The sequence below is a fragment of the Equus asinus genome, chromosome X (assembly GCF_041296235.1).
Source record: "Equus asinus isolate D_3611 breed Donkey chromosome X, EquAss-T2T_v2, whole genome shotgun sequence".
NCBI lineage: Eukaryota > Metazoa > Chordata > Mammalia > Perissodactyla > Equidae > Equus > Equus asinus.
In genome coordinates this window covers 18259785-18275390 of record NC_091820.1, presented here as the reverse complement: position 1 = coordinate 18275390, position 15606 = coordinate 18259785, and the positions used below count along the sequence as shown (strand labels likewise).

At 39.8% G+C, this 15606-nt stretch overlaps 1 protein-coding gene and 1 long non-coding RNA gene across 2 annotated transcripts in view; one reads left to right on the top strand and one right to left on the bottom strand.

Moving 5' to 3' along the window:
* LOC123282457 (uncharacterized) overlaps positions 1 to 15606 on the top strand; it is a 779045-nt gene that overhangs the window by 258162 nt on the left and 505277 nt on the right. The gene's annotated exons all lie outside the window — the stretch shown is intronic.
* Positions 1810 to 3765, bottom strand: LOC106844913 (probable ATP-dependent RNA helicase DDX53). The gene has a single exon (XM_014862642.3). It carries the CDS (start codon positions 3763 to 3765, stop codon positions 1891 to 1893), a length of 1875 nt encoding a protein of 624 aa, XP_014718128.3. The 3' UTR covers positions 1810 to 1890.

The window sequence follows — 15606 nt, the reverse complement described above, 5'->3', positions numbered from 1 at the left end:
ATTTGCACATCTCTCTTTTTCACTAAATGTGAACATGTGGGCAACCTCAACACAAGCACATTGTCTTACTCATAGTAACTGTATTGAAATGAAAAGAATGTAAGTATTGGAGTGTGGCACATGTGAGTTACAATATCTGTTAATGCCTCTTCAACCAGAGTTAGTGACCTTTGGCAAGTGAGTTGCCTGACCTCGTTTCATCCTCTGCAAAATATGGGTAAAATTGCTATCTGAGTTGGTTTCTTGTAAAGATTATAAGATAAAGCACCTGGTGTCTATGTGAGACAATAAAAAATGTTAACCATTGTTATGAATTTATCAAGAGAGATCGAGTCCTATGTAAAGAGCTTTGAAAGCCAAACTTTAAGCCTCTGACACCTAGAGTGTTTACCTCTTTGTTTCACTAAATTTCTGACTCATTTGTTGGGGTCCTGGCTGAAGCATTCTTAGAAAACATGGTTGCAGTAATCTTTTAGTTTTGCCAGAAATTTTAAGGCTTGACTAATTCCAATGTTCTCATAAACACTGAATCTTAAAATTTAACATCATTGTGAGGATTTGTTTTTGCAATGGAAGAAGAGGCGTGTTGCTTCTAAATAAAACATGAGAGAGAGAAGGATAAATTGGGAGTATACTAGAATTGGTTCCTATGGCAAAGGTGTCACTTGATTGAGTTTTTAGTGGTTTTCCCAGTACATATTTTTGTTTCATGTTTTCTTTATTTTTGAGGAAGATTAGCCCTGAGCTAACTGCTGCCAATCCTCCTCTTTTGCTGAGGAAGACTGGCCCTGAGCTAACATACGTGCCCATCTTCTCTCCTTTGCATGTGGCACAGTTACCACAGCATGGTTTGTCAAGCGGTGCCATGTCCGCACCCTGAATCTGAACCAGCGGACCCTGGGCCACTGAAGTGGAACGTGCACACGTAACCGCTGCGCCACCGGGCTGGGTCTTTTGTTCCATGTTAATTTTCCCCCTTGTGTACATGCAGTTTTGACATTTTCAAGACAAATTTGAAAATAAAATATGACGAAAAGAGAATAAAGACAACTTGAGAGTGACGTACAAAAATCAATGAGGCTGCAGAATGCGCTATTCTGGTCATTAAAAAGGGTTTCATTGTTCACTTCCTTATAGGAGGAGGTGATTTTTTCCTGGATTAGAAAATAAAGTGTTAACGTAAGGCTGGGGTGCGCAAATTTGGCTATAATATCGCAGAATTTAGAGGTTAAGGGGGCTCCAAAATTACATACTCTAACTATCCCAATTTATTAGTGAAGGAAGTGAGGCCTACAGAAGGCAAGTCACCTCCCCAGAATTTTTAACCAATGGTTGATGACAGAGTTTGCATGAGTATCTGACTCACAGTGAGTCAGACACACTGCTCTGTTACTTCCATCTCTCTCGACAAACAGAATTATGGAAGCTTCTAGCAGATTTCACATTAATCTCCTAGTGAATTAGAAAAACTAGGGAACGATGATTGTTGCGGCACCCACCGCAAGGGGGGAACAGAATATTTGGGCAGGCATCAGCCTGATGAATGCTAAGTTCCCATGGAGTACAACCATTTTAAAGACAGAAAAGCACCATCGCCGTCCTCTACCAAGTCTTGTAGGGAAGACACAGATGGACATGGCAGGCTAGAAAAGAAGCTAGACTTCAACCAACACACAAGACTTAGTTTTTTCCCAAAAAGTCTCTCACTCTCTCATTTTCAAAACACTTTTGATTTTATTAAGGAACACACAATGTTGATGGATTTGAGCATTGGTCACACGCGTTGTCACTGCCAGAATGTTTGCAATGCTTCCTTATGTGTCTTGAATGCTGCTTCTTTAACATAAGTTGACTCTTCCAGGAGCGCGGTCCAACTTTTCAAGGTAGACATCAGTAAAACTGCTTGGCTTTTCCTTGAGGGTTTCTGGCTCCATTGCCTGAGTCCTTTTTTCCTTTCTGCAACTTGCATTGCTCTGCCATTTTCAGAAGATCTTCTGGGACACTTTGATTAGCTCTTTCCAGAATTTTAATCAATTCAGTGGCAATCTTCCAGTCAGCTTGAGTCATAAGGGTGACAGAGACTCCAGTCTTGCCTGCTCTTCCAGTACGCCCTACTCTATGCACGTATTCCTCAAGATTCTTTGGGAAATCGTAGTTGTATACGTGTGTGACATCCCTGACATCGAGGCCTCGGGCTGCTAAATCGGTAGCAATCAATATCTTCACTCTTCCACTTCGGAAGTCGTCTAACGCCTGCTCGCGGTCAAACTGCTCTCTGCTGCCGTGCAGGGATTGTACCGGGACGCCCTGGATGCTCAGATCGCTTGATAAGTCATCTGCAACCAGCTTTCTGCTGACAAATATGATAGCTTTGTCTTCGGGTGACAGGTTCCGTAGGAATTCTTGGATAAGAGTTCGTTTTTCTTCCTCTGTGGTGACAATGATGTCTTGCTTCACTGTATTGACAGCAACGAGATCTAGGGTACCGACATAAACAATCATAGGCTCTTTCAAATAAGATCTTGCAAGTCGGCGAATGGTGTGTGGCCACGTTGCACTTGTCATAACAGTCTGCCGGTCTGGGCGCACATCTAATAGAATCTTCGTGATCTGGCCTTCAAAGCCCAGATCCAACATTTTATCCGCTTCGTCTAACACCAAGTAAGTGATGCTTCGTAGGTTGACACACTTGTTCATCTGCAGATCATTCAGTCGTCCAGGAGTTGCAATAATGATGTCGACGCCTTTGGTAATGTGCTGAATTTGCTCTTTTCTGTTTCCACCGCCGTATACACAAACGCTTTTGAGACCTTTGTAGGAATACTTAGAACATTCTGCCTCGACCTGAAGAGCTAGCTCTCGCGTGGGGGTGAGGACGAGCATGCCAGGCCCATTTCTTTCTTCTCTAGATATGGGCTGAGAATCAAGGTGAATAAAGCCGGGTATCAAATAAGACAAGGTCTTGCCTGTCCCGGTTTGGGCAACTCCTATCAGATCCATTCCTTGTAGCACAATCGGCCATGCCTGTGACTGAATGGGCGTTGGCCTTTGGAAACCTGCTTTCTTAATGCTTTTCAGGACCTCGGGATAGTGCTCAAAGGCATCCTCAAATTTACAGGTCGGGTTGGGGATGGGACGTTTTTCGCCATCTTTCAGGTCCTCACACGTTATGTTGAAATTTTCCTGTCTCCAAGCGTCTACTTGCACTTGAGACAGCGAGCTTGTTGCTGTGGATTCTACGTAGAAGTTTTTCTTGATTGGTGGTAAATCCGCCCATTTTCTTTTTGCCCACGCCGCCCCTTCTGCCTTAACGTGATCCCAGTCTATCAGCGGCCGCACTTGTCTAACAACGGGGCGTGTGCGTAAGTCTCTCCCAGCAGAGGACTGGGAGGCAGCATTATCTACACTGGCTACCGAACTGTACCTTCCTTCTTGTTTTCGCACGAGGGTTTGTATAAGTGCTTTCGCTTTTCCCTTCATGGCTTCGCTGCCAAAAATCTTGACCTCGGCTTCAGAGTCACCTTTTACGATCTGTATTTTGGTGCTCGTCATACTCTGGATGTCTTTTATCTTTGACCCTCCGCGACCAATCACAGCGCCAACCATACTGTTCTTTATTCTGAAGCACAGGGGTGGTTCCCGGGAGCCAAAGGCCCTCGGCTCCCAGTACCTGGAGAGGCCGCTGCCGCCCGTGCCGCCCCTGCCATCCCGGCTGGCCCTGACATCTCGAGGCTCTGCCCTCCTCCACTCGGGGGCCCAGGCCATTGCTCTGCAATGGCGAGGCTGGCGAGGGGCCTCTGCCTACCTAGACTTCGGAGGAGACGTCCCCCGAGGCCTCTTTCTCTTCAGCCTCCAGAGCAGCGACTAAACCACCAGTAGGTACTTCCGTGGCTGTTACCTGGGCAATTGTTGTTTGACGTGGCGTGAGGGAGGGGCTTTGGTGGTCTGGCCAATCACAGCCGCTGGGACTTGGGTGAGGTAGGCAAGCTCTTCTGACGCAAACCTTAAAGGGACAGGACACACACACTCTCAGGGGCAGGCGGACCCTTGAGGCACTTAGAGGCCCTCGAGAGTGAGGGTCTCCTCGCCTTTCGTGTCCTAGTGCCTCAGTCGCTCGCCTCATGCTAGTTCTGGCTCAGCGTGGGAGCTGACTTGAAGCAGGCCTTCAGCTTATCCACATAGTCTTTTTTATAAGCCAGTTATTTCCCTAGGTGGAAGAAAACAGTGGATGTTTAAAGGTCAACCTATTTGTGTGTTTGCTTATTTAGGTAGATTGCATTTGAGTAACAGCAATACTTGGTCTAGATAAAGTCGTCACTTCCCTGTCCTCCACTCCAACTTAAGTTATACCATCAGAAGTCCCTTAGGTGCACGCTTAAGGGCGGCATTTTGCCTGCGATTCTTCCGCTCAGCTCCAGCGTTCGTTCAGAGAGTTTCTAGATATTATTGCAGGGATGCTGTTTAGAAGAGAGGCAGCGTGGAGTCTAAGGTACCTTAGGGGGTGTTTTCAATAGTTTCCTACTTTTCTCAGTGCCTCATAATTTTTTTTCCTTCCCGGTGGTTTCATAGCTTCAGATGTCTTTGCACTGGAGGACTATGTAGAAGTCGTCTATCGGGTGCAATGTAGAAGACACCCTAGCAGCAACCTGGGCGGGTGGACTTCTAGCCTCTAGGTAAAGAGTCCCAGAGGCAAGGAGCTCCCTTCGTTTCAGGCATATCCGTTCCCTTATGAGGCAGTTTAATGGTTACAAAGATGGTGTGCAGCTAAAATGTGCCACCTCTTGCTTCCTTAGATACTTCCTCTGACTTCTGAAATTACACAGAACAGGTTTGATTCTCCTTGTATCTTTCTGTACTTCAGGGCCACTGTCAAGTCTCCTTGGGATTTCTGTTCATCCGGATAAAAAATGCTAGTTTCTGTAACGTTTCTCGATGTGACATGGTCTCCAGGATCCCTACCGATCCCGCTGTTGTTCATTGCAAATGGTCCATTGAAGACTTTTTTTTCTTACTTTTTTTTTTTTTTTTTGCTGAGGAAGTTTAGCCCTGAGCTTACATCTGTGCCAGTCTTCCTCCACTTTATATGTGGGTTATGACCACAGCATGACTGTGGAGTGGTGTACGTCCACACCCGGGCTCCAAACCCGTGAACCTAGACTGCCGAAGTGGAACGCACCGAATTGAACCGCTGTGGCACGGGGCAGCCCCCTTTGAGGACATTTTATGATATGATGCGTCGAGCTAAACAAAGAAATCCCCACCAATGGTCTTACCTTTACTAGTAGGTCCTCTTCACTAAACGAGACAGCTGTACCTATGAACTCTTAAGAAACAATGCTGCTTACAGGAACATGAGGGGCATTTAAGTCCATTTTTCCTCTACCCGTACTTAAAATGGTTGCTTTTTGCTTTTTTTCTTTTTGTCTGCTTAACTAAAAATAGGCTCTATATTTATCGTTTTGTATTCATCCTGTTAGTTTTGGTTTTTTAATGCTGATTCTCTCATTCATGCTATTATTCTCTAGTTTCAAGTCTTCTGGCAACTAAACGTTCATGGCATCTTTCTCTCTCCAGCCAAAGTTGCTGATTTGAACATGGTCAGATATCAGGTAGAAGACTTTGACACATTGGGAAAAACGTTCTCTCTGCCAGTACTTTTCCTGAAAGATGCTTTCTGAAAAAAAAAAACAAAGGTTGCTGGCGAAATATGTGTGGGAAAGATAGAACCCTATAGCCCTTCTGTGAGAGTCACAGTGCACCTTAGGTATCTCAGCAGCTCTTGTAGTCATAGGAATTGAGAAACTCCAGTGGGCATTTTTGAGCCACAACTTGCCATAGTAATTTGCCGATGGAACCTCTTCTCAGTATTTTAACTAAACTTTACATTTGGGATCATTTGAGATTTACAAAAAACTTGCATAGATTGTACAAGGGGTTCTCATAAACTCCTCATCCAGTTTCAGGTTCCTCCAATTAGATCATTTCACCCTACCATGGTACATTTGTCAAATAGGAAAGATCAATATTGGTGTGATAATATCAACCAAACGCCAGACTTTATGCCACCAGTTGTACCTTAATGTACTTTTCTGTTCCAGGATCCAGTTCAGGACACCACAGTGCATTTAGGTGTCATGTATGTTTGGTGACAGTTTCTCAGCCTTTGCTTACTTTTCATAACCTTGCCAGCTTAAGGAGTCATGCTCTGACATTTTGAGGAATGTCCTTCGAATTGGGTATGCCTGGTGTAATTTCTCACAATTAGACTTGGCTTATGAATTTTTGGAAAAACATCAGAGAGGTGAAGTGCCCTTCCTGCCACATCATCTTGGCTGGTAGCTGAGGTAACATGACCTGTCAGTGGTAATGTTAACCTTGGTCACTTGGTTAAGTGGTGTTAGCTGGGTTTTCCCCACTCTGCAATTATTATTTCTCCTTTTCCTTACTCTGTTCTTTGGAAGCAAGTCAATAAGTGCAGCTGACCCTCAAAGACCCACCTCCTTTTTAAAAGCAATTCTTAATAGCGTTTTGTACAACTAGTAAGGTTCTTTGTAACACAATTTGGAGAACACTGCTCTGGGCAAATTTAGATTGTCTGATGCACTTTTCTTTTCACCGCGTTGTTCAGCTGAATGTATTCCTATCAAATCACGTTACAACGCCTCCATGCTTCTCCAGGAATCATACGTGGAGTTTTTTTAAAGCATTTCTCATATCTTCTAAACAACTATTAAAAAGGAAAATTTGTTTTGTCAAGTGTGCCTTTTAATTATTGAAGTGTATGCCATGTTTCTGTGTCTCTGTCTTTATGCCTTCTTTTTCATGTTGAAGAATGCTACATGTTACAGAACCACAGACCCGTAGAGTTGTTGGCTCCATCAGAGGTCATCTTGTTCTTCTCCTTCATTACAGAGAGGATGAACTTGAGGCCCTAAAATCATTCTGGACTTGACCTGGAGTACTCAGCAAGTCCCTGAGAGTATCAAGTGAGAAAAATTTCTTGACTTGCAGACAGGGGCTCTTATTCCTCTGCTGTGAAGTGACTTGTTTCTGCTCCTCATGTTTTATGTGGGTGATATGGGAAAACAGAAGAAGCCGTGAGAAGGAAGTGGAGAGAAGTCATGGAGTAGGGAGAAAGGTGGTTGTAAAGTCTGAGTACAAGAGCAGGGCACTTTAATGTGGAACTCATTGTAGTGAATGACTGGCTTAGAAGACTTTTATGGGTATTGCAGGTTCTAAGAGAGTTTGAGTCTTCAGGGTCATTCGTTACCATCTATGATTGGTCTTTTCACTTGGAGAGATTGACTGTCACCTAAATTAAGGGCCACCAGTGTGACATCCTTTGCTTCAAATATCTTTGCCACAGGCTTATCTCGTATGTCTGAAATGTTCCCATTAGATATTTATCCCCGTGGGTTATGACTTGGTACCTTATTAACTTGCTTTTGAAAAAAAAAACACAAAAGCGTGAACTTCTCAATTAGATGCATTCTAGTGGTTGTTAAAGGGGAGGCGGAGGCAAAGGAGGAAGGGTTTGAGTTTCTGGTAAAGCATGTCTGAAGGTAAGAAGAAAGGTAATGAAAGGGAAGACAGTACGTTTAAGACACTCTTCACCCTTTTGCTTAGTGTGGTCCCTTACCTTATACTTAACCTTATAGGCAACAGTAGGAGAGTGAAACATTACAGGCACTGAATTGAGCTAATTTCCAATCACTCTAATTTTCACAAAATTTTCCTGTGGATAAGTTAAGATTGATAGCCTAACGCATTCTTACAGGTGGGAAACAATCTTTAGAAACAATCTTGGTAGTATTTTATTTAGTAAACTTCCTTTGATGATCTAAGCCAAACTAGACTTGTGGAGTTCCAGTTAGCATTGGTGATTATAAGAATCATAGTTGATTTTACATCTGTGGAGCACTTTGCATCTTATAAATTCCTGTAGAAATGGTCTAATTGGTTGATTCTGTCGGGCCATTACTCTGTCTACAGATGCAACATATTATGGCAACCCTGCCGTCGTTCTTGTACATGTTGGAGTGTTTACTTTCTGCACAGAGCCATACTCAATACTGTAATCTACGGAGGCGGCAGCAGTATGGGGTAGTGGGCAAGAACACTGGAACCTTAAGAACTGGGTCCAACTCTCAATTCTACCACTTACTAGCTGTGAGATTTTGAGCAAGTCCCAAGCTTCTTATCCCTTCTCTCTGCTACCTGTAGAATGACATACTAATACCTATCTCATACGCCTGGAGACACACACATGGTTACACTACTTGGTTCATAGTAGGAACTCTCCAAACCTCAATTATCCACGTTATAGAAGCATTAGGTGTATAGAGACAATTATGCCCCTTCCCAAATGCCGGTCCAAGAGTTTCCCTGATAGTTTCCTCTGGTCCATATCAAAATGAAAAGTACTAAGGTAAATAAGGTTTCTTCCATAAATCTAAATGCATTCCATTTAACCTTTTCAATTCTAACGTTGTGCCCATTTTTCGTTGTAAAATATCCTTTTAAAATTAAAAGGAGGATGAGAAATGATTTTCAAAGGTCTTTGCAAGATACAAAAAAGTAAAACTAATGCCAGTAGCCAGGTTTAATTTTGAAAGGTTAGTGGTGTGTGAAAACCAATGAATTAGAAGCGCTCATCTAGCACATTAGGAAAGAAACAATTCAGAGTGCTATTGGGTATTAATCATGATGGCAGGCAAGAAGGGCTTGAGAGGGTCTCAGAGGCTGGAGAGTTGGGGAAGAGACCTATAAGGGATCTAGGTCTGATCTTTTACCAGGACGTATAAAATCAGAGACAGGAGGATGTTAAAGTTTCAGGGGAAGAAACCAATGTGGCCTTGGGGAGGACATTAGGGCAGCCTGGAGGACTAGGACAGAAGATTCAAGTTACGGAGAAAAGAGAAAATCGTTTGGAGAAAAATAGAGTGGTGCGGCGAAGAGGAAAAGAAACTTACAGGAACCGTGAAGACAACCAAAGAAGTTTGAAGTTAATATGGTAAGAAGAGAGAGTGAACCTGGAGTGAAGGTGTCATATGACACTGTAAGTATTAATTAGGGAAGCAAGTCCATATGGGGAAAGTAGGATGCAGTGAAATGAAGTAAAGAATGGGGCTGTGTATGTGGTATTTTAAGTACATTGGAGGGAAAGACTTGAACAGAGTGGTGCAGTGGGAATTCAGAGAAAGGAAGAGCTAGAAAGCTCGCAACTAACGTGTTTTAGTCCTACTATATGCCAAACATTTTAAATGCATTATCTTGTTAAATCATCATTGCTGCCCCATAGCAGGTGTATTGTCCTTTTTGCTGTGAAAACACTGAAACTCAGTGAGGTTACATAATTCATCTAAGTCCATGCAAAGTTATGGTGAACAGTTTAGCTAAATTTAAACACAGGTCTGACTTCTTTAAAGGCCTTTTCCACTCCACTCCTATTTGTACAGGAAAACATGCTTGATTTGGTGGCTGATTCTAGAGATGGGATGAAAGGAGTACTTAATCCAAGATGACTCAAACTTATAGGTTGGAAATTCTTTGGAGCAAAGAATCTTGGAGCCATATGACAGGACAGTTGGAGAGGAAGTAATTTGTAAGCCAAGAAGAGGAGTTTGGTTTGACACATGTCCAGTTTGTGGCGTCGTGCGGACATGCAAGTGGAAATGCTAAGGAGGAGTGGAGATTTGGGACTGTACTTCAGATGAGAAGGCAGGAGGAGAGAGATGAGAATAATCAGCATAGAAGTTATATTTGAAACTGAGAGAATGAATATTCTTCCCGAGATGTAGAGAGTACCAAGAAAACGTTTAAGGATATCGTAAAGAATCAGAGAATTCATATAATTAGATAACGAGAAGAGGACAGGGAGTCAAGTGAGGAAAGAAGAAAAATTCAAGAGGATCAGAAGAGAACAGTATAATAAGAAAGAAGGCAAGAGAACATGTCAGGAAGGCTTGATAAACAATTTAAAATACTTCATAAAGGACAGGAGGTAAATAGACTACTGAATTTGGGAGAAAGAAATTGTCAATGACTTTCGAGAAGACCCTTTTTGTGGAGTGATGGAGAAACACATGTTGCTGGGAAGCAATGGGGATGAGAGACAACTGGACCACTGGGGAACTTTGGAGTGATGGGGAGAGAACTTTACATGTTGCCCCGAAGGCTGAAAGGCACTGTCTTAATTTCTAAAGAAAGCTGCTAGGAAACCAAGATGTCAGGGGCAAGTTATTGGGATTCTTCTGTGAAGGATCCTTTGGATGTCAGGAAGATTGCTTAACATCAGTTTTTGAAGGAAATGCACTTTATTTGTTTATTTATTTGGTTTTGATTATAACATTATATAGCTTTCGGATGTACATCATAATATATTTCACATTCTGTGTAGATTATGTCATGTTCACCACCCCAAAACTAATTATAGTCCATCCCTTCACATTTGAACCTAATCACCCCTTTTGCCCTCCCCCTCTTCCCCTGTGGTAAACACCAATCCAGTCTCCATTGCTATGTGTTTGTTTGTGGTTGTTTTTATCTTCTACTTATGAGTGAGATCATACAGTATTTGACTTACTCCCTTTGCCTTACATCACTTAGCATAATACCCTCAAGGTACATCCATATTGTCACAAATGGCCAGATTTTATCATTTCTTATGGCTCAGTAGTATTCCATTATGTGTATGTACCACATCTTGTTTATCCTTTCATCCCTTGCTGGGCACCTAGGTTGCTTCCAAGTCTTGGCTTTGGTGAATAAGCTGAACATCTTTTCATATGCCTGTTGCCCATCTGTATATGTTCTTTGGAGAAATCTCTGTTCAGATCTATTGCCCATTTTTTAATTGGGTTTTTGGTTTTCTTGTTGTTGAGATGTATGAGTTCTTCGTATATTTTGGATATTAACCCCTTATCTGATATATGGTTTGCAAATATCTCTCCCAATTGTTAGGTTGTCTTTTCGTTTTGTTGATGGTTTCCTTTGCTGTGCAGAAGGTTTTTAGTTTGATGTAGTCCCGTTTGTTCATTTTTTCTTTTGTTTCCTTTGCCTGGTCAAACATGGGACTTGAAAATATGCTGCTAAGACCGATGTCAAAAAGCGTACTACCTATGTTTTCTTCTAAAAATTTCTTGGTTTCGGGTCTTACATTCATGTCTTTAATCCATTTTGAGTTGATTTTTGTGTATGGTGTGAGATAATGATCTACTTTCATTCTTTTGCCTGAGATGGCCCACTTTTCCCAACACCATTTATTGAAGAGACTCTCCTTTCTCCATTGTATGCTCTTTACTCTCTTGTCGAATATTAGCTGTCCATAAATGTGTGGGTTTATTTCTGGGCTCTCTATTCTGTTCCATTGATCTGTGTATCTGTTTTTGTGCCAGTGCCATGCTGTTTTGGTTACTGTGGCTTTGTAGTATATTTTGAAATCAGGGAGTGTGATGGCTCCAGCTTTGTTCTTTTTTCTCAGGAATCCTTTGGCTATTCGGGGTCTTCTGTTGTTTCATACAAATTTTAGGATTCTTTGTTCTACTTCTGTGAGAAATGTTGTTGGAACTTTGATATAGATTCCATTGAATCTATAGATTGCTTTAGGAAGTATGGTCATTTTAACTGTGTTAATTCTTCCAATCCAAGAGCACGGAATATCTTTCCATTTCTATGTGTCTTCGATTTCTTTCAACAGTGTTTTATAGTTTTCAGTGTACAGATCTTTCACCTCTTTGGTCAAGTTTATTCCTAGGTATTTTATTCTTTTTGTTGCAATCATAAATGGGATTGTATTCTTAATTTCTCTTTCTGCTACTTTGGTGTTAGTGTATAGAAATGCAACCGATTTTTGTATGTTGATTTTGTATCCTGGGACTTGACTGTATTCATTTATTATTTCTAAAAGTTTCTTAGGGAATTCTTTAGGGTTTTCTAGATATAAAATCATGTTGTCTGCACAGAGTGACAGTTTCACTTCTTTTCCAATATGGATCCCTTTTATTTCTTTTTCTTGCCTGATTGCTCTGGCCAGGACTTCCAATACTATGATAGATAAGAGTGGTGAAAGTGAGCATCCTTGTCTTGTTCCTGTTCTTAGAGGGATAGCTTTCAGTTTTTCTCCATTGAGAAGGATATTTTCTGTGGGTTTGTCATATATGGTCTTTATTATGTTGAGATATTTTCCTTCTATACCCATTTTATTTAGAGTTTTTATTATAAATGGATGCTGTGTCTTGTCAAATGCTTTCTCTGCATCTATTGAGATGATCCTGTGATTTTTATTCTTCATTTTGTTAATGTGGTGTATCACGTTGATAGATTTGCGGATATTGAACCATCCCTGCATCCCTTGAATGAAACCCACTTGGTCGTGATGTATGATCTTTTTAATGTATTGTTGTATTCGATTTGCTAGTATTTTGTTGAGGACTTTTGCATTGATGTTCATCAGTGTTTCTTTTTTGTGTGTTGTCCTTGTCTGGTTTTGATATCAGGATAATGTTGGCTTTGTAGAATGAGTTAGGAAGCCTCCGCTCTTCTTCACTTATTTGGAAGAGTTTGAGGAGGACAGCTATTAAGTCTTCTTTGAACGTTTGGTAGAATTCACCAGGGAAGCCATCTGGTCCTGGACCTTTATTTTTTGGGAAGTTTTTGATTACTCTTTCAATCTCCTTACTGGTGTAAGGAGGTTGGTCTATTCAAATTCTAGACTTCTTCTTTGTCCAGTTTTGGAAGGTTATATGTTTCTATGAATTTATCCATTTCTTCTAGATTATCCAATTTGTTGGCGTATAGTTTTTCATAGTATTATTATCTTTTGTTTTTCTGTGGTATCCATTGTGATTTCTCCTCTTTCATTGTTAATTCTATTTATTTGAGCCTTCTCTCTTCTTTTCTTGGTGCGTCTAGCTAAGGGTTTGTCAATTTTGTTTATCTTTTCAAAGAACCAGCTCTTGGTTTAATTAATTTGTTGTATTGTTTTTTAGTCTCTATTTCATTTATTTTTGCTCTCATTTTTACTATTTCCTTCCTTTTGGTGATTTCAGGCTTGCTTTGTTCTTCTTTTTTCAGTACCTTTAGATGCACTGTTAGATTGTTAGATTCTTTGTGACTTTTCTTCTTCGTTGAGGTAGGCCTGAATTGATATAAACTTCCCTCTTATCCTTTTGTTGCGATTGTAAATGGGACTGTGTTCTTGATTTCTCTCTCTGCTAGTTCACTGTTAGTGTATAGAAATGTAACTGATTTTTGTATGTTGATTTTGTACCCTGCAACTTTACTGTATTAGTTAATTATTTCTAATACCTTTTTAGTGGATTCTTTAGGGTTTTCTATATAGAGTATCATGTCATCTGCAAAGAGTGACAATTTTACTTCTTCCCTTCCAATTTGGATCCTTCTTCTTTTCCTTGCCTAATTGCTTTGGCTAGGACTTCCAATACTATGTTGAATAAGAGTGGCAAGAGTGGGCATCCTTGTCTTGTTCCTCTTCTTAGAAGAATAGCTTTCAGTTTTTCACCACTGAGTATGGTGTTAGCTGTGGATTTGTCATATATGGCCTTTATTATGTTGAGGTATTTTTCTTCTATACCCATTTTATTTAGAGTTTTTATCATAAATGGATGGTGAATCTTGTCAAATGCTTTCTCTGCATCTATTGAGGTGATCATGTGATTTTTATTCATTTTGTTAATGTGGTGTATCATATTGATTGATTTGTGGGTGTTGAACCATTGGTATCCCTGGAATAAATTCCACTTAACCATGGTGTACAAGCCTCTTAATGTATCATTTTATTCAATTTGCTAATATTTTGTTCAGATTTTTGCATCTAGGTTCAATGGCAATATTGGCTTGTCATTTTCTTTTTTTTTGTCATCCTTGTTTGCTTTTGGTATCAGGTTAATGTCAGCCTCATAAAATGAATTAGGAAGTATTATCTCCTCTTCAAATTTTTGGAAAGGTTTAAGAAGGATAGGTATTAGATTTTCTTTGAATATTTGGTAGAGTTCCCTGCAGAAGCCATCTGGTCCTGTACTTTTGCTTTTTGGGAGGTTTTTGCTTAGTGTTTCAATCTCCTTTCAGGTGATTGGGTTTATTCAGATTCTCTATTTCTTCATTCAGTTTTGGAAGGTTTATGATTCTAGAAATTTATCCATTTCTTCTAGGTTATCCAATTTGTTGACGTATATTTTTTCTTAGAATTCTCTTATAATCCTTTTTATTTCTGTGATATCTGTTGTAATTTCTATTCTTTCATTTCTGATTTTATTTATTTGATTCTCCTCTACTTTTTTCTTGGTGAGTCTAGCTAAAGTTTTAATTTTGTTTATCTTTTCCAAGAACCAGTTCTTAGTTTCATTGATCTTTTCTATTGTCTTTTTAGTATCTATTTCATTTATTTCTGCTCTGAGTTTTATAATTTCCTTCCTTATACTGATTTTGGTCTTCATTTGTTCTTTTTCTAGTTTCTTTAGGTATACTATTTGATTGATTGTTTGAGATTTTTCTTATTTCCTGAGGTGGGCCTGTATTGTTACAAACGCCCTCTTAGTACCACTTTTGCTACATCTTACAGATTTTGGTATGTTGTGTTTTCATTTTCATTTATCTCCAGGTATTTTTTGATTTCTCCTTTGATTTCTTCATTGGTGCAATACTTGTTAAGTAGCATGTTGTTTAGTCTCCACATATTTGTGACTTTTTTCAGCTTTCTTCTTGTAGTTGATTTCTACTTTCATACAATTATGGTCAGAAAAGATGCTTGATATGATTTCAGTCTTCTTAAATTTGTTGAGACTTGTTTTATTTCCCTGTATCTGGTCTATCTTTGAGAATGTTCCATGTGCACTTGAGAAGAATGTGCATTCTGCTGCTTTTGGATGGAATGTTCTATATATCTATTAAGTTCATCTGCTCTGTTGTTTCATTTAAGGTTGATATTTTCTTATTGACTTTCTTTCTTGATGTTCTATCCATTGATATAGGTGGGATATTAGATTCCCCTACTATTATTGTGTTGCTGTCAATTTCTCCCTTTTGGTCTGTTAATAATTGCTTTATATACTTTGGTGGTCCTATGTTAAGTGCATATGTATTAATAAATGTTATGTATTCTTGGTGAATTGTCTCCTTTATTATTATAAAATGTCCATCTTTGTCTCTTGTTATCTCTTTTGGCTTGAGGTCTGTTTTTTCTAAGTATGGCTATACCTGCTTTGCTTGGAGTATCATCTTCCACTCCTTCACTTTGAGCTTGTATTTGTCTTTAGAGCTGAATTGGGTCTTCTTGACGCACCGTATTGTTGTGTCTTGTTTTTTAATATTTATTCTTATTAAATATTGTATATGTGTTATTTTTAAATGATGTTTCTCTAGTCCAACATTCCATATTATGTTAGAATTAAATTAGCTTTACTACATTTTAATGATCAAAAATATGGAACTATGTTCAATCTAAGCACTTCTTTTCTTTTTGGCTATGTTTTCTTAACGTTTGTTTTTGTGAACTGATATCTTTATACTATTTATAAACACAATTTTAAGTCACCTAAAACCAGAACATGGAGCATGAAACATTGTGTTGCAGTTTTACCAAGTTTA

What these genes read in the sequence shown, in the direction of transcription:
- LOC106844913 (XM_014862642.3), bottom strand. Translation starts at nt 3,765, where the DNA reads ATGGCCTGGGCCCCCGAGTGGAGGAGGGCAGAGCCTCGAGATGTCAGG.